Raw genomic sequence first — 24,735 nt, 5'->3', positions numbered from 1 at the left:
TTCAATACAGTAAGAAACGGGCATTTTTCCTCCTTTGGGTCACAGATGGAAAGTGATGTGAAAGCAAATGTTCACTTTGCATTCAAGGGCTTGTGTTATAGCTTCACCAGCCTCGAAGTAGCTTTCCACATCAGTTTTGATAGGAAAGCAGATGGAAGTAGAAAGAACAGTTCCTTTGCTTTAGTCTACAGTGGATTTGAAGTCACATTACTGTATTTAAGTTAAGCTTTTGATTCTGATCCCACTTCTGAGCACCTGTTCTCCATCTCAGTGCTATCTGCTGAAACTATTAATATACCTGAATACAGCATGCAGGTGTTCCAGTGGGAAAGCATCCAGAACAAACACATACAGATCTTTGCCACATAGTGAGTTGTACAATTCTCTTCTCACAGGGTATGGAGAAAAGCATTAATGTCAATCTCTCTGAAGTTCAGACCACTGCGACTCCAGTATTATCCTCCTCTAGTCACTTGTACAGAGTACCTGTAGTATATTAGTTTAGTAGTCCTGCTTTGAGAAGCCTCTAGCCTTGCGCAAACAACCTAGGATTGAAATTAAACTGAGTTCTTTTCTTCCTGTGCATCACTGCCAGTAACAAAAGCTCCAGAGGCCAGAGTATGCCCTCATAGGTACTTGTGCAACCCTCCACTGCTAGCAGTGGGCTTGCAGAACTGAAACGGATTGGGAGTAGGGATGACAGTTCTTCTGGGGCACCAATGGAAATAAGATCCAAGGCCTCCTTCGACTGGAATGACTTTGCTGACATAATAGGAGTTAGGAGCAAATAAGCCTGCTGCCTTTAAAGTTAGTAGATAGGATTGAATACATCCAGGAAGCAGATCTAGTGAGTAAGATGGAGACATTTTTAGTCATTTTGCAGCAGAACCATTCGAAGTTACACTGGAAGCATTCTGTGAAGTGACAGGGATTTGGGAAAATTAGTAGAAAGCAATTTCACACTACAATGAGCGTAGTCTGCTTTAAACTCAGGCTTGTGCTGTTTTCAGTGTGGTATGAGGATGCTGTTCCACATCTTATTTCATAGTATATATTATTCGTATTATTTCTGCACCAGTCATGGACCAGGACCCCATTGTGTAGGTGTGGTACAAACCCAGAACAAAGAGATGGTCCTCAACACAAAGAGCTTACAATACCAATATATCTGAGGAGACAGATGGATACAGTCCAGCAGAGTACAAGAAACAATGAGACAAGGTTGGTGCTGTGACCTCAGCACACCAGCAGCCTGACCATTAAGTCTTTTGTAGGCTTCATGGCAGAGGAGTTTTAAGGAGAGATTTGGAGGAGGAGAATGAGTTGCTTTTGCAGATGTTTATAGGGAGCTTCTCCCAAGCGTGAAAGGTAGCATGGGAATTGTCCACACTACACCACACTGCTCAAGGATAGTAATGATGGAACTACATTGGAAACAAACAGCTTGGATTTTAGGTAGTTTATTCCCTCAGCCTGCAAGAGTCTATTACAGATGAAGGCTGTTTTAGTACAGATCCTATTTAGGACTATGTACATCGTACAACTTCCCTCCCACCCACACAAAATCCTCAAACCAGGGTACATACAAAAGAACAAGGTCAGGTATAAAACAAGGTTTTGTATCCCCACCCCCCCCAAACAAGGTTACATGGAACTCTAATTCAAACCGAACACTGCCACTAATTAACAGTGTGGTACAGCAGTGTTAAACAGCGATACTCAGCACACATTTAATATCCTGAATACCAGGAAGTTGGGGGTATTCTCAATACAATTGTAAAGCCACAGATTGCTATCATGGTTATTGTTACACAAGAAACCAAAGGTGAATGACCCCTTTCAAATGGGGGGGGGGAAAAAACACATTATGTTACTCAAACAGTCTCCCACCTGCTTTTTTTGGATGTGACTTGCAGCTTCACAGTTGTTACATACATGACATTTGTTTGCCATGCTGCACTGGAGGAATGTGTGTGTCAGATTTACTACCCAGATATGTTGCTAAGTTGCCAGCTTTGAGTACATACTGATCACCTGCATACAGTGAAGGTAATCATGTACCAGAAGGTAGCTTTAGACAAATGGATTACCGATTGGATTTCATAACAGCTTTCCCCTTCCCAGATTTAATACTGACACATAATTCAGAAAGTTTAGATTTAAGTCATTTCACTGGGCTTCTTACAGAAATTCCTAATACAAAATACCATGCAAGGATGTGGAATACAACTTCCCTCCTGTTTTTTGATTATAAGTTTGGTAAATCACCAGCACTGATTTAACACTTATTAATCCACCCATAAGAGACTTAACTTAAAAAAAAAAAAAAGCGTTACGTAATCTTTTTGAAACGTAAAGAAATAAAACTTGAATAGACCTTAGGAAATGGGAAACTTAAAAACAAAATAAAACACCACAAAACCTTCCCCACCCTATACTTTGATGTAAATACCATTTTTAGAACGTTGACCTGAAGGCCACAAGTCAAGCCATCTGAAGCACTTTGGGATTCCTGCTAAGGTAAAAATAAGGGTCTTTGAGAATCTATGGAAAGTAAGGCTGCTTTCCCACACCTACAGAGCTGGTTTCACTGATGATATGTTGGCACATGGGGAAGCAGAGCCATTGCCAAACCAGGCATACTACAGTCTCGCTGTGCTCAAAGCGAGAGGCAGATCACATGCTAAGTCATTAGAGTGCTTTAGCATTTGCTAGACATGCTTTACATGTTGCCAAAGAAGCAACTAGAACAGGTTTAACATTGGCCCAATCTCTTGCCATGGGATCCTCAGACTGCTTTGGGTAGCTCATTTCTAGGATTTAGCTGTTTATTTTACTGGAGAACACAAAGCTGGCCTTTGAAAGTTTTTCCTTTTACCAGCATCAACTATCTACTAATGGTGAAAGCTCATTGGCTGTAGGCTCCTCTCTTGCTTTGTCCTTCCAACAAACCAGTTGTAAACATCCGAAGTAAAAAATCCATAGCTGCTGAAGCAGTTTTAGCACAGTTGCACAGTGGGAGGTGGCTGAAGTTTCACTGAGAAGCAAATCAACTTGCAAACGACAGGATAAGCATGATTCCACATAGCCAGGTTCTCTTCCAGATGTAAACCATGATAATTCCTAGAACTGAAAGAAGCAGCAACATGCTGCTCCATCACTGCTCAATTTGGCAACGCTAAATACGTAATCAGGTTTGCCACCTGGCATTTCAGAGTTCACCAGAAGCAACCTGTTCTCTGGCTTACAGGAACTGGCAGTAATTCTGCCCACTTTGAAATGGTGGTTTCTTCAGATTTAATGAAACAGCTAAGGAGAAGTTCCTGAAGTTAAAATATAAAATAAAGCAACCTAGGTCACAGAATAAATTAAAAGAACATGATATCTGCACATCAAGCAGTTTCCCATTATACTGTCAGTAGGCTTCCTGTAGGTGTTGCATTTTCGTTGTGTGAAAAACCTCAGAGAAGCACCACTCCCCGTCCCACTTCACTATAGTGCGTTACACTGCCAACAAAAACCAATCAGAACTGCAGTTGAAAGGAAAGACTTGAGAACCCTATGGTAGGTTGCCTGTTAGCAGAAATGAGGTCTCAGTGCAATCCAGATGACTCACCTGCAGTGGTATTAGCTTCATTCGACTGTACTTAAATAATAAAATAAGGCATAGTTTTAAAACAAGCACTAAAATAATCTCACCATTAACACTTACATGGCACACGCCAGCTCAAGCCACCCCACCTACAGTAGGCTGTTGGATAGCTGTTTCTACATATGCCATAGAGGAGAATCCATTTCCATGAACCATATTGAGGACGACATACAGAAAAGTCATCCTTGCAGTCAGCAGGCAGATCATTAGGTCCACATGAGCAGCATGGTGAATACAAGTGTTCCATATTGTTTCTCTTATCACTTCCAGCAAGACTGGCAAGAATGCGAAGTTGTCCATGGAGTGAGCTGGTGCATGATAATCATGACCAAGGAACAGATACACTCTTCTCCCCTCCCACTTCAGTTTTCCTACATGGTGAGCAGTCGTCTGCTGCCCACCGATACAGCCCTTAGAGTTTCTTCAGGCGACTGTACAGTTCCCTTTTGCTCTTCTCACCTGCCCATGTTCTACTTTTCGTGCGGAACCTTTTCAAGTCTTCCTTAAAGTCCTCATGGTGCATGGGGCGGTAGCTCTGGGGTTCACAATAGTTCTGGGGGGAAAAAAAGCTGGTTTCACTTCAATTTGTCATTGCTTTGTGTACAAATGACATTCCTATCTGAACCCTGTCTGACCCCAGGCACCAAGCAAACAAGCTCATGCTTACAACCATCCATCCAACTACCCAACCATCCTATCATCGTGGCATCTAGATCCAGGCCCCAAATTGCAATTTAACTGGTTAAGTTGGTTTAAGCCAACATTCACAAACTGAACTCATCACTCAGTTCTGCTTGACATCTCCCTCCTAAAGACAGCTCTCTCAAAGCAGGGGTGACAACCTTATATTTACATCAGTCTCATCCCGAAGCCTCCTACCAAGAAACATTCTTCCCATTAATGAAACCAACAGAACACAGCAATACTCAGCCATTTAGAAAAGAGAAAGTGTCCATCCTGAGAGTGTAGGGGGAACATAGGGAGGTAGAGTCTAGTTACTCTATCTGGAATTTGGCTAGCACGCCAGTAAAAAGAAATGGGTTTATTTGCAATAGAAAGGCTAGGAAGTGGGGGAGGGGAGCACTTTTGTTTGTTTGTTTGGTAAAACTCTCCTTGCCTATGCTGGAATAGTATGGAGAGCTAGCTGGAGAACTAGTAGAATAAGTACATGGCACCAAGAAAGTGGAACCTGATTGAGATGGAAAACAATTTTTATTCAAACTTTTAAATGCACTAAGACAGAAAAAGCTGTAAGATTTAAGATCACCCTTCAAATTAAGGGCTGAGCATACATGGAAGAGCCCCAGCAAAGACCAGATTTGACATTCCTGATATTTCTAAGGTAAAAACAAGCTGAGAATCTATGGGAAAAAACTCAGGCTTTTGTTCGTCATACAGCATCAGACAATGACAAACCCCATGTTTCTCCTTTGTTCTTGCTTTCATGAAGAACGCCATAGATTTTAGTAACTACAAAAGGTCAATTTTATACCTCATCCAAGAGACATTGGTGAGCGCTAGGAGTGACAATAGGTAGCTTTGAGGTGTGGAGAGGGTTTAGACAAGAGCCTTGGTGATGGCATGGCTAGAAAGGGTTGAACATCCTGCAAAATAAATAACCCTCAAAAGACATTTGGGGAGATAATGTTTGTGTTTTTGTGTATTTATATATGTCTGAGTAGGGTCGACAATGTAATCAACAGTCCCTGTCTATGCTGTATTCTGATATCATTTAAATGAATTGTAAAGACGGAATATCTCGGTATTCATCTCTCGTTGAAATGTACTGTGAATGGGGGAGAAACAAGCAAATGGCCTTATGTTAATTTGTATAGCTAAGTACCGGTGATGGACCTCCTTCAAAGTCATCCTAATTACCTTTTGTTCCCTGAGGAATTCCAACTTGTCAAAAGACATGAAATTGAATAAAAGATCTTTGGGTCCTATTCTGTCATCTCAGATCTGCTTAAGCTTCATCGGGGGATGTTTGAGTTGCAAGACTGAGGTCCCAGTTATGCTGGTACGCCCTGAATATGAGATTTGGACATTGGACTATGACCTACGAACTAAATTCTAAAGGAACTGTTTGCAACTACAAAGCTCACCATCTCTGCTATGAATCTAAACCTCAATGGATTGAACTCATGTCTGTATGTATATTGATCTTTTAACCATACTCTCTCTCTCTTGTTTTTTAATAAATTTTAGTTTAGTTAATAAGAATTGGCTGTAGCGTGTATTTGGGTAAGATCTGAAACATTCATTAACCTGGGAGTAATGTGTCTGATCCTTTGGGATTGGTAGAACCTTTTCTTTTATATGGTGAAATCAGATTTTCAGAAATCATCATATTTTATCTGGGTACCTGGATGGAGGCCTGAGGCTGGATCACTTTAAGGGAACCGTGTTGTTTGGACTTCTGAGTAACCAGTAAGGTAATAAAGAAGCTGTTTTATGCTGGCTTGGTGAATCTAAGTATTGGAATATCCACCAGCTTTTGGGGGTTTGGCTGCCCCATTCTTTGCAGTTCACCCTAACTGAGTGATCACAGCTGGCCCCCACTGGGACCCCGGTCACAGCCTTTATTACAAAAACTCCTCAAATGGCAAGTTAATCATAGCAATCAATCTAGTCTTGTAGCACAGCAAGACCACTATGTACAAAAGAGCAAGAAGAATGAAGTATAGTGCAGTGAGTTACTCTTCATCTGTTCAGAAGCACAGTTTAAGCCCTATAGCTGAATTTAGCTGGAGAGAGAGGCATTTGTTCCATGTTATCCCTGTTGTGAAGAGTGAAAACAGAAGGGCAATGAGAAGTTCATAAATGAGCGATCCTTACTCGGCATCTTAAGAAGAAGTCCTTGTAGCCCCCCTTTAGCACATAGAGCTCTGGGTAATGCAGGTTGGGGTACTCGTTCCCCAGTCTGTCTCTCTCTCTCACAAACCGGCACCTGTAATAGGGACAGAGGTTAAAACCTACAAACCTGAGTTTAGAAAGGAAGTTATATTTGTGCAAACCACATTCTTAACCTGTGCCTCCCATTACTCAAAGAACAGAGTACAGCAGCCAGCCACCATGTGTTAGGAACACATGCTGTACTGTCTGACAGATTCTGAAAACTAGTTGTCTATCAGAAATGACAGAGCCAGTGCCTACTACAGTAAATTGCATAAGTGGTTGACATGCTGCTATCTAAAGTCTTAAACCATCTTCAAAAGCTTACTAGTAACAACTGTGTAACAAGCACAGCTGTTGGATTCTGATCCCAGTATGGGTAGGACTATGCTCAGATACTCACATTCGGGGACCCCGCTCTGAGGAGAACTCACAGTGGAATACTATTATTACTCGTTTGTTCTCTGATGGCATGATAGGTTTCTTCAGCAGGAAATCTGCTACATCCTCTTCCATGTGGAGGTTTACAGCACCCTGGGAAGGCAGAGTCGCAACTGAACATACAGCACAAGTTAGGAGGGGAGATGTAACAAAGCCACTTCTATCCTCTTGTTGAGCAGTTAGCTTTCCTATCCTTTGGTAACAGAAAGTTGTTTACACTCCTTGGAGAGCAGCTTTCTCTCTCTGCTGGAACAGCTCCCATTCTTGTGGTCACTTGGGTGACTGCACAACATCGGTAGGATTTAGCCTTCCACCTCAAAGCACAGTGCTCTGATTAAACTGCTTTTTAGAACTAGCCAGCTTACTCAAGCAGCACTGTTCAAAATAACTGCTCACATTTCAAAGCTCGTGTAAGAGAATAAGGCCATTTCTTCTACAGCTAGAATATTAAAATTTAGTTAAAGTAAACAATGTCAGATTAAGCTATGGAAGTTTTTAATATCGGTTTCCCTAGAGACATTAGGTATCCTAACATTCTGATTCTTCTACAGAGAAACAAGTATACGGTCAGTCCTCTACAATTGCCCTACACCTCCCATTAAAGCAAACCCTGCTTCTAGCCAAGGAGAGCTGAGTGTTCCTCCCTTCGGAGGGAAAGCTAATCCAGAGATCACGAAGAGTGAGCGTAGTCCTAAACAGTTTGTACAGCACAACATGGTCCCAATTGTGTTTGGGGACTTTGGGCAGGGCTGTAATATAATTTTAAATATAAGATTAAATATAAACTCAGACACCATCTCCTTAACCCGAAGAAAAAAAAGAAGCTCTAAACTGCCAGTCTACCCTTGGATTTGCTCATGAATAGCTAAGAATGAAGTATCTTTAAGATACTTCCCCAGTGCTCCCTGATTTGCCCAAAGGGTAGCCATACATCAGACACCTATACATTTCTCCTGCAGGGTCACTGTACCTTGATATGGCCTCCCTCATATTCATATGGATATCTGCAGTCAATTATCACACACTCCTTAATGAAGCTTGCAAACTTCCCAGTCAGCACAGATACAATCTACACAGAAAAAGAAGATTTCAGGAGTTTATCTTGTGTGCTACATGAGTTTGCTTCTTTGTACAAAGCAATTTCTTATTGCCACTGGGATACATACCATTTCTGGGTCGATATATTTTAAATCTTGATGCTTCCCATCTACAGTGTGGAAAAGGTAATCCTAAAAAATAAAACAGAAGGCTAACTCAGACTGAGGAAATCCCATTTATGACAGTGTAAACCATACATCTACAGAATGTCTGGTAATTGATTTTATGGCACCCACTAGTATAACTAGACAATTCAGAGATCAGCAGAGGCACCTGCCCATCATTTATTTTATTAATAATTTGGCATATGCAATCTGGTCAAGCCAAGCCACAGTGTTCTTAACAATATTCAAGGCACGAAGACTTCCAGGAAGTTGTCATTTTGCAGTCCTCCACAATGTGTGTCATGGTTTGTGGCTGCCCACACTGACATAGTAGCTTGTCTCTAAAACTCCACCCACAAGACCTTACAATCTAAAGAGACAGAGGGAAAATGGATGCAATTTAACAGTTTGTAGGGAGTTAGAGGATTATGAATAATTGTGGGAAAGGATTCAGAATACCTCACACGGGTGAGGAGTTAATTAGTAAATTATTGTTAAAGCACTTTAGTGCTTAGCATTTATAGAGCACTCAAACATGCGCTGTTGGAGCAAGAGAGAACCTGACTTGGGTTAGTTTGACACGCAAAGATGCTATTAAAAAAAAAAAAATAAAAAAAAAATCAGTGTTACCTTTGAGAAGTCGCCAATAAGATTCCTTTGGTCATTGTCCAAAATGCTCTCAATCTCTGAGGATGACTGAGTCCTAATTAGTTTCAGACTCTACAGGAACAACAGTTAGAGATGACTGCTGAGTAACAATGGCCTCTTATCCTTTCTCACAGAGAATCAATGCACTTCACTGAGAGTAGACATGAACATCAATTGGTATATATCATAGAACACCTAAATCCTGGCCTGCCACACCCTCAAATTTATTTTCACAATGGAAGACCTGAGCTCAAGCCCACCTAACCCATCCCCTAACATCATGCATTAAGAGACTACAGCTTGTCAGATGAACAGTTATCTACCTGGAAGAGCCTTGTTCTCTTGAACATCCTTGTTATCATTTATAAAGGAACTGGATACCTATCCGCACAAAATAAAACCGAATAGACAAGGGTTAATATGAGCTATTAAGCCACCAACCATTGCTTCTTCAGAAGGTGTTGCAGGCACATTTTTTCTCCTTTTGCTGTTTCCTGGAGAGGTCTCTTCTTGGGACCTTTCCATTCTTTTCAGGGCAGTCCTAGCCACACCATTGGGCAGAGATGGCGATCCAAACAATCTGCACCGTTTAATCTGGAAAAAATCAGAGAAAAATTAGACACTCCCCCCCCAGCCAAGAAGGATGAGGTTAAAATCTAGATCAGTCTCAAACTTAAAGTTTCCTGCAAACACGTTTATATAAGATTTCATTAGAGCACAAGTGGGTGTTGGCTTGTCACAGCAAAGTAGCGGAGACATAATTTGGTGCCACAGCCAGCTGACCTCTTTTAACTTCAATACCAGGCCGTATATTTAGTTGCCATGCAAGAAACCGGGGTCCTAATCAGTGTTCCCTCTAATTTTTTTTAATTTTTCATGTGCAGAATGAATTTTGTTATGTGCACCAATATGGAGGTGATGTGTGACACATGACCTTCATATTGGTGCACATAACAAAATTCATGTGTTGGAGATGGGGCCGAGGGGTTTGGAGTGAGGAAGGGGGCTTGGGGTGGGGCAGAAGGTTGGGGCTCAGGGGTGTGCGGGCTCTGGGGTGGGGCTGAGGGGCTTGGGCAGAGGGTTGGAGTGTGTGGGGGGTGAGGGCTCCGGCTGGGGGTGCAGGAGGGTGCTCCGGGGCCACGAGATAGGTGCCCCACCCCTGGCAGGACAGGTCCCAGCCGGGGCTGAGTTGGGGCTGGGGGAGGGGCACTCAGGCCGTGGCAGGTCTGGGCCAGGGGTGTGTTCGGGCCACCCCTCCCCTGGCAGGTCCAGGGCTGAGTTGGGGGTGGGGCACCCCCATAGGCGCCAACTCTGTGGGTGCTCCAGGGCTGGAGCACCCACAGAGAAAAGTTAGTGGGTGCTATACATAAGCACCCGCTGGCAGCCTAGCTCCCCCTGCCCCCCAGCATCTCTCATCTGCTGGTGGCCCTGCTGACAAATTCCTCCCGTCCCGCCCACCGCGAACAGCTGTTTCGCGGCATGTAGGAAGGGAGGGGGAGGAGCAGGGATGGGGCGCACTTGAGGTAGGAGATGGGGAAGAGACGGGACAGGGATAGGGACTCAGGGAGGGGGGAGGTTGTTGAGCACTCCCAGCTAAAGGGGAAGTCAGCGCCTATGGGTGCCTCTCCCCTGGGAGGTTGGGGCCTGGGAGAGTGTCTCCCCCCCTGCACCCGGTCCCAACTGGGCGGGTTCCCTGAGCGCCCACGCAGCATTTAATAGGCTGCTGCGCGGACATGCAGTTTATAGGGATCTTAGGTCCTAATGTTAGTCTCTTGCTATGCAGGTTTACTGAGTTTGGAAACACTACAAGAGAAGCATGCTCTGGCCTTAGGGTGAGGGAGTGTTTTTATAGCTTGACAGAAAATCCTCTGGCAGATTAAAGAACTGAGTTGATGGACTGTGAAGGGAATCCAGACTTCAGCCTTAAAAGATGGTGGCTGGAGGCATTACAGATGGGTGTATGCAGAATAGGCTGGAGAGACATTTGTAAGATTCTGTTTAGGATGCAAACTTTGGACATCTCTCTCAAATCGCTGAAGGAAAAACCTTAATACAGCTAAATCCTATAGACACTGTCCAACTGTTTCCAAATGCTACAGAGATAGAACCCTCTAGTCATTAGGCAGGCTAAGGTTAAGAGCTAACATGCAGGGACTACCATGCCATGGATCCTGAGAGGTGCAGGCTCAATGGCGCAATTATGGTCACTTGCCTCAAAGGCAGTTTTCGAAAGCCGTATTAGCAAATTTATGCCTTGAGTGTACGAGGGATGCCAACTAAGAGTAATGATTTAATCAGTTTTTAATACGGAATTTCAATGGTGTAGATGGCCCTTTGAAAGAGATGCAAGTTTCATTATGTTGGGATGGGACACTTACGTGGTTGTCTGCTTTTCTCATGACCAGTGGAGCAGTCCAAAGGCTTGCCACACCAGATGGCATCTCTTCATCGTTCTGAGGAAGGAGAAAGTTACCTCAGTTCTATCACATTTCAGGAGAACCACATTTCATCATGGACAGTGGCTACACAACACGTCTAAGGCTTTTGCACAGCTCAAGCAGGCATTTAAATTTAATGGAGGGGGCACAACAGTTCTTTGGGATTACTTACTGATTCACTGCTGTGGGAACTACCATTTATCTGGTAATTCTTAGATTAACAGGAACTCCACTCTAATGAAGACTAGGATACTGGAAAGGCAGAGTCTTAAAGCTGTTGTGAGGGAAGTTACAGCAGTTGATTCATTTAACAAAAAATCCATTTATGATTTTTAAAATGTTACTTTACAACTTTAAGAGTCTCCTGCTCTCATGCATTGAAATGGGAACAGAATCCTGTTTACGCAAAAGATTGCAAAGAAGAAGGTACATCCAATTCTGGGCTTACCAGTCATGACTCCATTCCTGGAAATATGGCTTCTACTTTAAATACCCCACTGTAGACAGATGTTTTCCTTCCCACTATTTCCTGGGCATTCCCCAGTAAATTGCAACGTGAGTATTTTATCAACAAAGGAACAGCAGCAAATTGTCTCCATTTAACTGCTACTGTTTGCTGGTGAGGAACTGAAGTGACAAGGTCTATAGTCTACTGTTAGAAGCACAAGCATAACGTTTCTGTAGTTCTATGAAAGGCAGCAAGAGGTGGAAAAGACTATAGCTATGTCTACACTAGCACTTTTGTCAGTAAAACTTTTGTCAGTCAGGGGTGTGAAAAAAACCACCCCCGACGGACATAGTTTCACTGACAAAAGCGCCCGCATGGACAGTGCTATGTCAGCCAACATAACTACCACCACTTTGGGGTGGTTTAATTATGCCGGTGGGAGAGCTCTCGCCTGTCGGCACAGAGCGGCTATATGGGAACCCTTACAGTGGTACAGCTGCAGCGGTACAGCTGTGCTGCTGTGAGGTCTGTAGTGTAGACATGGCCTACAGCATTAAGTCTTCTTGGAGGATCATCTGCAATTACCAACTTTTTGCCACTTGTGATGAAAGAATTCTATAGCTCGATCTATCTTAGTTAGAGTAGTTGCTCAACATAGATGTTCACCCTGGACAAATGCCATTAACAGATTGTTGATGGCCTACAAGGCTTAACTAGAATTTACACTACTATGGTCATTTAAAAACCTGCATCAAGAGTCTGCACTCAGGACATTATATATACACATCGCTTCTCATCTGCAGATTCTTTACTTCTAAATAAGTGTTCAACACAGACACAGGAATGCTGTCCCCCGCAAGTGTAAATCAACCACTCCCCTTTCACATACCTTCAAGTCCTCCCCATCCAATATATCTAGAAATCCATCATCTTCTTCCTCAGTGTCAGGGGAAGTTAGAGATGACTGCTGCATGAAAGCAGGCCTATAGTTTTCCAAGTCACCTTCAGGGGCTTCACCAGTGGGAAACTGAAAAAAAAGACATTTTGGTTGAATGGCAGCCTCCATCCAGCCCTTTATTCTGGGGATTGTGTGAGACACTGACAGGCCAGCAGGTCAGAGCCATAGGCCAATTCACTTGTGTGTGAATAGCAAAGAAATGTTAAGTGTACTAGTATGCACAGACCAATTCACTGATGTGTTAATAGGTATTGTTTTCACCTATCCATACCCTATTGATTGCTATCACGTTACATTATGTATATCCCTGTACTTAATTAACCATAGATCAAAAGTGTGCGTTAGTATTAAGAGGAGAATTTACTTGATGTGTAAACTTCATGAAAACTAAAGAAGGATTGTTATGTGCCATTACATTATAATTTACATAGCGTATATCCCGGTAATTAAGTTTATCCATCAAATGCGATTGGAGCTTTGGAAATATAAATGAAGAAGTTTGCTAACTTCAAAGCATGGGTGATTGTATTCGACAATGGAAATTCACAGACTCAGTATGCATTTAGTCAACAAAGGAGACGCTCACGCTGGGAATGAAAACACTTGCCAGATGGCTTTCCGTGGAAAGGAGCTAGAAGAATGGATCCAGGGAACAAGACTGTCTCTGAACTATTTGGACAATCACAGGGAAGCATTCCAGATGCAAGATAGAGATCCCCAAAGTTATTCTGGGTAACCTTGAGACACTTATGGAAAACTAGCAGATTCATCTCTATCATCATTTTGGACTTACAAACTTAGTCTCACCAGTTAATGTATTTTACCTGCTTTAATCTCTCAATAACTCATTTCTTTTTCTTAGCTAATGAAGCTTTAGTTAGTTTACTAGAGAAACTGGCTGCCAGCATTGTCTTTGGTGTGAGATCGAGAGTATCCATTCACCTGGGGTAAGTGACTGACCTTTTGGGGTTGCGAGGAACCTGACGTGGTGTGATTTTTGGTTTTAATAACCTTTCATCACTAAGATCAGTTTGTCTGGGTGGCAAACAGGCTGAAAGGTCTAAGGGGACAGTCTGTGGCTCCATGGTAACGCTGGTATAGTGATCCAGGAGTGCACTTTTGTTACTGTCTTGGTGAAATCTAATTATAGAATATATCACCAGTTTGGGGTGTCTGCCCTATTTTCTGACCTGAGATTGGCACTCACAATTGTGAGCCACTCTAGACAGCGTGACACTATGGTCTCCCTTCTAGATGACTAGGAACACTGGTTCTAGCAGCTAAGGCAGTGCCATTCCTTTAAATGGATTTACAGGAGGCAGTCACATGGTCATCCCACCTATTCATCAACTGATTTAGTTGGGGATTGGTCCTGCTTTGAGCAGGGGTTTGGACTAGATGACCTCCTGAGGTCCCTTCCATCCCTGACATTCTATTATTCTATGAACTGGCTTAGGCAGCTCCAAACCTGGCTCTGGCACTGTTATTTGGCCAGCAGAATAGTGAAAAACTTCACCGCTAGTTTTTCATTAAGGGATAATCCTGCATTCTTGAAAATTATACAATCCAGCGTGTTTGCAAAGGGAAGCTCAGTTCCAGGATGGTGCAGAGAGGGGATGTCTAAGTGACAGGAGGTTACCATAAGTCTCCAGGTTTTGTGCATGCAGTCAGGAGAGGTATTCAGAAAGAAGAGGGATCACCATACTTAAGTAGGAGATGAAAACCAGAGTCCCCAATTCCCTGCTTATATATAGTGGTCTTGGCCCCTTTCCTGGATGCCCTGGGCCAAGCAACAGAACTTGACATAGAATAGTACTTCATCCCTATATTATAGATGCAATTTTCAATTTTATTCTTTTAAATGCATCTAAATTTCAACACGTCTGCTTCACTGCAGAATCAGCAACAAAATAAAAAGATTCATCCAATCCATGCTTTGTTAGACATCCATGCTCACTTTACTTATTGCGGTTTAGCTCAAGTTTCATGAAGGATTATAGTCAATAACTACTAGTGGTGTCATGGTAACACCCCTAGTTGATTTCCCATATTCAGGATAGAATGAGATTTTTCCCAGCTTTAAAGCCTGAAAGCTGGGTGGGCTTTTTTCCAGCTCAGTGTGTTATCAATAAAGATGCAGAATATAGTTGGTGCTTCTTCCCTCTCCCACCCCCAGAGCATCATGTCTCAGGACCACCACTTGAGTGTGCTTTTCCTCCTAGACCCAAGCAAGCCTAAGGCAAAGGGTTAGCTGCCAAGGACAGCCTGATACATACCATCCGAGCTGGGGCAGAGTTCTGTCTTTGCCCAAAAACATCTTTTCCATCTTCAAGGGAACGGATACGCAGACAACTACGAGAAGCAGGCCTGGTTGGCTTCTTAAACTCAAAGGACTCCTTAATGAAAGGGAGCAAGACAAACATTTTATCAAACCAACGAAGCTTAGAGGTTGAAGGGCCCATTGCATAGAGATATTTTACAGCCCATCCCTCTTGAACTCAGCTCCCTGCAGTCCAAGGGAGTAAGTAAATCTTTCAGGATATGTGCATTTCCAAAGGAAAGTTGTTATAATAGTGATTAATATAGGAGAATTAGACTCACTTCCTCTAAGTATCCTCTACAGTCAACTATCAGCCCTGCATCTATCAAACTTTCCAGCAAGAGTCCTGTCTAATCATTTCATAGGCAGCCAGATCTGTGCCTAAATCACTAGAATGAACGTGCTGTTGTGCGACAAGCTGCACCCTCCTCCCATTACTCCTAAGAATGACAGATGCTTCTGCAGAAATCTGAGCCCTTGTAAGATTTCTTCATTGATCGAATTCACAGCCAGTTGGTCTATAATGGAGTTGGACTCAACAGCCCCAGACAAGTTCCTTAAAGATTTACTCACTCAGTTTAATGAAATCACAGATGTTTACAGTTTGATAATTACAACCTGATAGGGCAATTGTCTGGAGAGCCAGTAAGGGAAAGCCTTGAAAGTTAGAGGAATGACAAGGTAGTAGGTTTGGATTCTAGATCCTCAGTGAAGGCAGGATGCCCTAATTAGGTTAGGGCCCATCCCCCACAGATTAGTTTTGAGATAGTGACATCCCTAACAAAGAGCTGAAGTGGTCCTAGAACAATCCTCCATTTTAATAGGGCACAAGAATTAGGGAGCATCCATCTTCCCTTCCCAGTTACCTTCAGGTCTCTACGGTTCCCACCCACCCAATCTACCCTCCTCCTATCCCCAACCCCCCAACCTGTCCCCTCACATGCCACCACTCTTACCCTCACACCCACCTCCCTCCTCTTGCTGTCTGCTGAATATCCATTCCATCTCTAAAAACATCTGTGAAGCAAAGCTTGTCCCTTCCACCAATAGAAGTTAATCCATCAACATATTGCCGCGCCCACCTTGTCTCCCTACCCAGGTCTCAGTCATTCACAATCTCTTCATCTCTCTCCCCCTCCAGCTTCTGGCTCTCCCAGAACCATGCTGCCTCTGTAGCTGCGCTCTTACAGAGGGCTTTTCCCTTACCCAACCATTACAGATCAGACCCTGGTGAGGATGGGGCTTCTCTCCAGTTACTGTCACTTCCACTACCTCCCTCCTCTGATTTCAACATCACTGTATCTGGTTCTTCTCCCCCTATGTTGCTGTCATTTACCATCCATCCAACTCCTCCCCATCAGCCTTCCTCTCCAATTTCAACTTCTGGCTCTCTCTTCCTCTCTTCTATCTACCACACTCATTCTTGGTGACTTCAGCTTCCATGCTGATGACCCATCTGACCCTCTAGCTGCACAATCCCTCACCTACAGCTCTTTATTCAACCTGGAGCCCTGGTTCAACTCTCCCACTCACCAAAAGGGCCATTCACTTGACTTGGTCTTCAAGAGGCACTACCCTCTGTTGCTGAGTTCCCTCTCTTCGATCATCACCTGATCTCTTTCAGCACCATCCATCAGCCCGTGCCCTCTCACACGGCCTTTCCGTGACTTCCAGTCTATCAGCATTGATGATTTCTAATCTGCTCTCAGCCCCCGTCTCTTTGTAGGATTGTTGTCCCTCACCCCCATCACAAGAGCTCACCTGCAACATCTGTTTCCTACACTCCTGCTCTCATGTTGTGGAAAGTCTTCAGCAGTCTTGAAATCTTGTCCCCTCTTGGCTTCCGTGACTGTCCACTCCTAGTTTTCCTCCTACCTCTCTAATCAGGTCTTCAGCGCATCCTTCAGAGGATCCTCCTCATCCACCTTCCAATTTTTGTGGCTCTAGAGTGCTCTGTCTTTGGTTCCCTTTTCTTCTCCCCCTACATCTTATCACTGGGTAATCTCATCCACAAATTCAAATACCATCTTTATGCTGATGGCTCAGATCTACCTCTCTGCTCCAGACCAGTCTCCTTTTGTCCAAGTTCAACATGGCTAAACGAGAGCTCTTCCCCCAACTGCCTTCTCAATAACCGTGCATAACAACACCATCCTGCCTGTCGCTCATGCCTGTAACATGGGCATCATCTTTGACTTGGACCTCTCTAGAGCCTCACATCAAGGCTATGTCTATGTCTAAGTCTTGCCAATTCTTTCTGCATAACTTCTCTAAGATATGGCCTTTCCTGTCCATCCAAACAGATAAAACTCTCATCCAGACTTGCACCTTCATTACTGAAATGTCCTTTTTTCTGGTTTTGACAAATAGTGTTTCCTGGCTCATATCCATTCACAATGCTTCTGCAAAGATGATTCTCCAACTTACAGCTTTGATCGTGTCACCCTTTCTCAATCCCTCTACTGGCTCCCTCTTCTCTATCATACGAAACATAAGCTACTTGTCTCCATGTTCGAGACCCTTCACAACCTAACCCCCACTCTATCATCTGTCATTCAGTATTAACAGATCGACTCCTGCCTCCAATCAGCCCATGTCAGCCTTCACTGCCCACTTGTTAATGCCTCATGCTTGTGTGCCCCCCAGCCCCTTAAACATCTACAAAGCCACTGCAGTGTTTTCCTTCAAATCCCTTCTAAGAGCTCTTTGCCACAATGCCTAAAAACTTGACAATGGCTAGACTAGACCACTACCTATTAGGCTGACCGACACTGTCTAGCTGTCTCTTGTACTCCCATGTCTTTCTGTCTGTATCAGTCTGTTGTCTTAGACTGTAAGTGCTTTGTTCTGCATTTGTATAGTACCTAGCACAAAGGGGCTCCTAGGCATTATGGCAATACAGAAAGTGGAAAGTCAGCTTTTGCACCAGATAAGTGCAAATTCTGCAAGACAAACCACGGAGAAGTTTAAGAATGCCACGGTTCACCAAAATAAGAAGAAAGGCCTTACCCACCACATAAACCACTCATTACAAACCTCCTCCCCAAATAAGGAGTTATCCCTACGTTTCAAGCCCCATACTACCACAAGTCACAGCTTCCTGGGTATAGCTTCCCATATTACACTACTTCAGAGATGTGTAGAGTGAGTTAAACTTACATTCTCTTTGTTGTCATCTGGTTCAATCAGGTGAAAAACATCACAATCCAATGAATCTGAGTTGCTCCTCTTCAGAGCAGGACTAGACCCCAGAAGCTTCTGCTGCAAAAGTGAGAGGGTAAATCCTTCTCAATATCAACCAGATCCCCAAATTTTGGGCAACTGAGAGGCCATGCTGACAGCTTGCCAAGAATGTAAGGGCTGGAGTACCCAAACTGGCACAAACTATGTTAGAGACAAGGGCTGGCCATGGACACGCAGTCCCTGGAGACAACAGGTCCCGGCATGCAATACTTCCACATAAAGCTGGTGACAGGCTGCCTTGTAGAACATAACAGATTACACTTTGAACCATTTCAAGATTATAGCCTATGACTTTCTATTATCTTAATTTTAAGCAACAAGCAACACCAGATTCTTGCGACTGGAAGATTAATGAGTTTTGCTGGATATCTGCTGATAAAAAAGTGGGTAGATAAGTAGCATAACACTTAATACTGAAAACCTCTTTGCCAACTCCTGAAAGACCAAAATCCCCCTCACTTACCGGGAAGGAACGTATTCTTCTGATGGGTAACTGAATACTGCAATGAGAACACAGACAAAAATAGAATCAAATTTTACTCTAACATTTAAGCTGAAAAGCTATTAACAGTAACTGACAACACAACTCAGATTTTTCAACTGCAAAACTGAATTAACTAGTAGCATAATTTAACAGACCAACAGATAACTAATTAAGAAGGGAAGTTAAAATTAAAATTGTACTCACTTAGTAAGTCTGCCAGATTCTATAACTCTTTTCTCAAAGCTGAAAAAAAGGCAGACAAAGGACATTAGGTACCTTTATTGCTAATTCATAACCCAATACTTTGAACTTAGTGTTGTTTAACTCAATGTCATGGAAGGTTTATTGCTGCTACTTGTCCCCAGGTTACAAACTTGTGCACCTAGGCTATGTCTACACTACAGCTTATGCCAGCATAAATGATGTGAGAATAAAGCACCCCCGTGAGTGACATACAGTAGGCTGGCATAAGCGCCAGTGTGGACAGTGCTATTTCGATGGGAGAGCTTCTCCCACCAACAAAGCTTCTACTGCTTGAGGGGGTGTTTTTATATGCGGGCGGGAAAACTCTCTCCCATCCGCATAGAGCGTCTTCACCACACACGCTGCAGCACTGTATGTATAGACATGGCCTTAAGAACAGCAGACCATCTTGCTCTTTGTTTCCTAGAGACTTATTGTCTCAGCTGGGCTGGAGGACTAAACCCAGTTTCCCCAAGGAGACTAGCTAGTGTTTCCTAATTCAGGATAGTATTAACAGCAGATTAGCCTAAATGGAAACCGAGCTTCTCAGTGAGAAATGGGACAGGGTGTGCCCAAGGACCAAATGTGTTGCCATGGCCCAAGGACCAAGTGTGTCCAGAACCCCATCATCTCCTTTACCTGCAAGGTAAGGACATAACTGATTGACCGTAGGTGGCAAACTCAAAACAAGCAATTGCTGTTAGCCATCAGTTAAGGTACATGTAACAAGCAAATAGTATTGCTGAGTATCTAATGAAAACTATAAGTTACATGCAAGTTAGGTGCAGCCCTCAGACTCCTAAGCAAGGTGCCAATGTGATGCTCAGAGTCTAGGGTCCTCAGAAGTACATACTTTGGTCTGGGCAACACATTAACTTAGACATAAGACTTAAGTAGTCTGGGCCACATTCTGTTGTGATAGAAAACCTAAAATCTCAAGCTGCAATGTGCCAAGACATACACTTCAAGAAGGTTAAGTGAGAAGAGCCCATTTTACATGTACTAGCTGTGGAAATTTCAGATCAAGCCTCCCATTAGCCCACATTTAGCAGTTAATAGCATAGTCTAAAATGCCAGAAGTTTAGCATATTTTTACATACGTTTCTTCAATGTCTGAGTTCAGGGGATCAGGAAAATCCAAACAGTAGCCTGTGAAAGACAAAAAGGGTTTTTACTATTGAAAATATAAAGTACAGGGCACCGTTAGCGAGGAGTCTTAGATCTTCTCCCCGCAAAAGGTTACAGTGACTTGCTCAGTAGGGCAACTTTTTGCCATGCAGAGAGAGTCATAGACCAGGTCCATAACTCATCCTCTACTGGAAGCCCGGGGGAAGAGATTAATTATTGTTGCAGAGAATTATGCAAGTACACAGTATTAGCTTCCTCTTAAACCTGAATATTGCTCTTTATAATACAAGGCAAGAGGATGTCAAGCTTTCTCATTCCTTAGTACTTATGTGTGGATTAAAAAGTAACCTGAATCAGTAGATTCTGACGAGTCTGTTCTTTGTAGATTGTTACTGTTCCTCGTTCCCAGCATTTGCACAGAATTCTCATACCGACTGTAAAGATCAAGAAAATGAGTTATTTTACTGAATGTTTCAGACAGGAACCACGATAATAGATTTAAAATATAGAAATACACAGTAAATGAGCTCAAATTGGAATGGCTACTCTTGATCAGTTTATGTAGTGGACAATGCAAAAGGTGCCAGTTTAACAGTCCTGCAAACTGAAGTTTTGAGTAACCATAGCAGACACAGAACAGGTAGAAGCAATACAATACTCCTGGGGGAATTCTGCATCACTGCACATACAAAGAATTCCTGTCCCCCCGCAAATTTCTTTGATTCCCCCACAGATAAATGACTTCTGACGGGGAAGCAAAAGGAAGCCGCAAGAGCGGTCACGCGCCTCTCCCCGGCAGCGCAGGCAGGTTGGTTCGGGCACCCGGAACAGCCAGTAGATACCTAAATCACTGTCCGAGGGGGAGAGGCTATACAGTCATGTGTGAGAGAGAGACACTCTGTCCCTCTTGCTCGCAAGTGCAGCTTGCTTGGCATGGAGGGGCAGGGCTTTGGAGTGTTTCTGAGGAGTTAGGCGTGGGATAGGCACTGTCCCCTGAGGCAAGAGCAGAATGTAGCTGCCTGCCTGCTTAGTGAATTGTTCCCATTCTTTTTGTGAATTCCCCCAGGAGCATAAAACAGGTGTAAACGTTTTAAGGTTCCTTTGCATTGCCAGAGTGGTGTAAAGGACAGTATGGCCTTATAAATGCTTATGGTGCTTTAGTGATTAAAACTGATCTAAATTTTTGGACTGAAAACATTTCCTATCAGAATGTGCTCCATGAACTGTTTGCTGCTGACCTTTCTGGATATGTTCAGTAGCCAATATACATTGTGAGTTTGATTCCCCAGCCCTCACTTGCTCTTCAGTTGCCTATGATGTAACACTGAGCATATGAATGCATATATTTGTTGACTAATAACTAGAAATAAAGGGTCAAACCTAGTTACATTACTGTTAGGCAAGGGGGTTTGAGGATTTCCTCCAATGCTCCCCACTCCCATTCTCCATCCACTGTATTGTAGTTTAAGTAAATTACTGAAATAATTGAAACCAGAGTGATTATATTCAGTTATTTTGACAAATAAAATATGCAGAATTTTGTAACATTGTGCGCAGAATTTATAATTTTTGGTGCAGAATTCCCCCAGGAGTAATACAAATTTCAGCACACTCCTGCCAACATGTCTCAACTTAATGATATGGGCTGGATTTACACCAATGTCCTGAAAGCAATTAAAAGGATTAAAAAATCAGGCCTAAAATCATGATAAATATATTTGGGGTTCTTTGCCTTCTGGTTTCCATGTCATTCAGATACACTTGCATCAAGATTAAGCTTTTCTTTGCATGTATCAGAGCTAGAAACTATCTTATTTACAATTAAAATTGAGATTCTCTTCTAATCTCATGCCTCCAGGAGCTGGGGCTTTGAAATAAACCCCAAATATCTTAAAACTTGAAATAACGTTGTGATCATTGGCAACATTGCATGTGTAATGGAGTACTTATTGTATGGAATGAATTTATAGGTATTATGTGGTCTATCAAAGAGCCATGAAGAGGTAGAATAGTGGCAGACAACCCAACCCAAATAATCTCATGTTTAATTCCTTTGTTACCTGGAAGAGAATGGTGGGAGAAAATAATTCATCCCTGTGCAGAGGGCCATCTAAAAACAACTTTATACTATTTATGCGCCCCCCTCCCTCTCCCAATCAGGTTTTAAGTAGGTTTTAAATGCTGTGTTGGTCTTGTGCTGCCCTATGCACAGGGATGAATTTTGCTCATATTGTGTAATTATTGACTAGTGATTAAATCATTATTTTTGCAATATTATTGCCAATACCTAACTCTGGGATTGGGGTAGAATGGGCCAAACCAACATATTGCGCAGATTCATCCCTGGTAAACTATCGGTATCAAACTTACACCAGGGATGTACTTGGCCCTTTATAATTAATTCACAGTTTTAGTTATTTCAGTGCAGAGAAGGCTAGAAATATTGAGACAGTAATGGAGGAGGACTTTGCATGGCATGGGTAAGAGGCTACATGGTGTGGGGTGGAGGAAGGGCTACAGGATGCGTTCAGAAGGCTTGGGGAAGTGAGAGGGTGTGGTATAATAGAATGCAGGGTTTGAGCAAAGAAGACTGAAAGTGGAATGCAGGGAATTACCAGTGTAGGGGACTGCTGGTATTGTTTGGGGGAGTCAGGGCGGGGGAAGAAGGCTGCAGGGGTCAGAGAGCCTGGAGAATGGAAATAGGAGCCAAGGAGAATTGAGGGGCTACCAAGATGTGATCATGTGGGCTGTGTGAGGAGGAAGAGAAGGCTGTAGGGACCAGGTGGAACTGCCAGGGCAAGATAGGGGTTGAACAGAGACGCAAGAGTGGCATATGGAGAAGGATTACAGGGATCTGGGAGCCCAGGTACCAGTAGCAGTGGGTGGGGAGCTGGGGTGAGGAGCTGCAAGGCTTGGGTCACGGGAGCTGTGTGGGGGCCAGGTCATGGGGGCCACATGTGTGGGGGAGGTGGCAGCCATTATAGAGAATATGGAGATCGTGTGGCACCATGTGTGTGCTGTGTGTTGAAAGAGTGCACCAAGGAGGCCAATGCCAGAAAGCTATGGGGTGGCAGGGATGAGTTCAGGGGGAATACACATAGGGGAAGTGGGCAGGCACCAGGAGGATGTGGGGATTGCATGGGTGGGGTAATGGGGGCTGGAGAGAAGCAACAGGGAGCCACAATGGTGGTTACATGGGCGGGGTAACAGGAGCCATATGTTGGGGAGATGGGCAGACACCAGGAGTCGTAGGGGCTGTATATGGATAGCCACCAGGATTCACAGGGGTTGCAGGGATTGGGGCTATAGGGGTGGGGTCATGAGAGCCATGTGTCAGGGAGGAGGGAGGCAAAAGGGGACTCTGGAGGGTTGCAGGGGGGAGTCCGGGGAGCCACATATGGGGGAGGGGACAGGCAACAGGGGACTAGGGAGGCTGCAGGAGCAGAGTCATGGGGCAGGCACTGAGGGCAGGAGGGCATTAGGGGCTGCAGGGGTGGGGTTATAGGGGCCAAATGGAAGCAGTCACAGAGGGGCTCTGAAGGCTGCAGGGGTGGGGTCCTGGGAACCATATGTGAGGGAGGGGAACAAGCACCAGGGGGCTATGGAGGCTGCAGGGTGGGGTCCTGGGGCAGGCACCAAGGGGGCTATGGAGGCTGAAGGGGTGAGGTCATGGGCCAGGCACAAGAGGGCCCATGTGGGCCAGGCACAAGAGGGCTCTGAGGGGAGCCACGTGTGCACCAAGGGACTATGGAGGCTGCAGGGGTGGAGTCCTGGAAGCCATGTATGGAAGAGGGGGACAGAAGAGGTGAGGTTATGGGGGCTGAGGGGGTGAGATCCTGGGGGCACACATGAGGCAACTCTCGGGTGGGGTCCTGGGAGCCATGGGGGGGAGCACGGGCACTAGATAAGCTATGGGGGCAGAAGGGGTGGGATCCTCGGGGGCAGACACAAGGCAGCTCTGGGGTGGGGTCCTGGGAACCATGTGGGGGGAGGGGAGCTGAAGGGGTGAGGTTATGGGGGGCAGGCACGAGGCAGCTCTGGGGTGGGGTCCTGGGAGACACGTGGGGGGAGGGGAGCTGAAGGGGTGAGGTTATGGGGGGCAGGCACGAGGCAGCTCTAGGATGGGGTCCTGGGAGACACGTGGGGGAGGGAGGACGGGCACCAGAGGGGCTATGGGGGCTGAAGGGGTGGAGTCATGGGGGAAAGAGGAAGGCACCGCCAGGGGGGACTCTGGGGGTTGCAGGGGCGGGGGGTCATGGCACCAGGGGGCTCGGAGGGTTGCAGGAGATGGATCATGAGGGGAGCAAGCACCCGGGGGATATGGGGCGGAGGGGAGGGGCACCAGGGGGATATGGGGCGGGGGGGAGGGGCAGCAGGGCCGGGAGGGGGGCGGGGGGGCTGGCACGGCCGGTCTCACCTGTAGCCAAGGCCCTGCAGCTGCTTCATGGTGAGGCTGAGGCCGGAGACCGGGGAGAGCTCGGCGGGGAACAGGGACTTCACCACGCCGGGCCCGGCGGCCGGGAGCTGCGGCAGGAGGAGGCGGCGGCGGTGGGAGCTCGGCGGGGCAGGGCTGGGGGGCCCGGGATCCATGAGGCCGGCGTGAGGTGGGAGCGGACCCGAGCGGCTCCTGCTGTC

General features: G+C 44.8%; 1 protein-coding gene across 1 annotated transcript; it reads right to left on the bottom strand.

The window, feature by feature from the left end:
• Window positions 1-1,474: 1,474 nt before the first annotated feature.
• CDC25A (cell division cycle 25A) lies at window positions 1,475-24,690 on the bottom strand. The gene is made up of 16 exons (XM_026652103.1): window positions 24,518-24,690; window positions 20,449-20,534; window positions 20,073-20,121; window positions 18,934-18,972; window positions 18,709-18,745; window positions 18,162-18,263; window positions 14,959-15,078; window positions 12,614-12,751; window positions 11,217-11,291; window positions 9,280-9,432; window positions 8,821-8,910; window positions 8,155-8,217; window positions 7,959-8,057; window positions 6,951-7,081; window positions 6,491-6,602; window positions 1,475-4,205 (listed from the first exon to the last, which is right to left on the bottom strand). Exons 1-16 carry the CDS (start codon window positions 24,688-24,690, stop codon window positions 4,065-4,067), a joined length of 1,608 nt encoding a protein of 535 aa, XP_026507888.1. The 3' UTR covers window positions 1,475-4,064.
• Window positions 24,691-24,735: the final 45 nt, after the last annotated feature.

Source organism: Terrapene carolina, unplaced genomic scaffold, assembly GCF_002925995.2.
Source record: "Terrapene carolina triunguis isolate 2854851 unplaced genomic scaffold, T_m_triunguis-2.0 Scaffold111, whole genome shotgun sequence".
Lineage (NCBI taxonomy): Eukaryota > Metazoa > Chordata > Testudines > Emydidae > Terrapene > Terrapene triunguis.
Note: the sequence above shows the minus strand (reverse complement) of the source record. Positions and strands in the feature narration are given on the sequence as shown.

Bases quoted from the DNA above. Each gene is read 5' to 3' on its own strand.
- CDC25A (XM_026652103.1), bottom strand. From the start codon at position 24,690: ATGGATCCCGGGCCCCCCAGCCCTGCCCCGCCGAGCTCCCACCGCCGC. The intron at 7,082-7,958 runs GTACAGTGACCC...CTGCCTTCCCAG, and splicing joins ATGAGGGAGGCCATATCAAG to GGTGCTGTAAACCTCCACAT. The intron at 6,603-6,950 runs GTGAGTATCTGA...TCCCTATTACAG, and splicing joins TCAGAGCGGGGTCCCCGAAT to GTGCCGGTTTGTGAGAGAGA.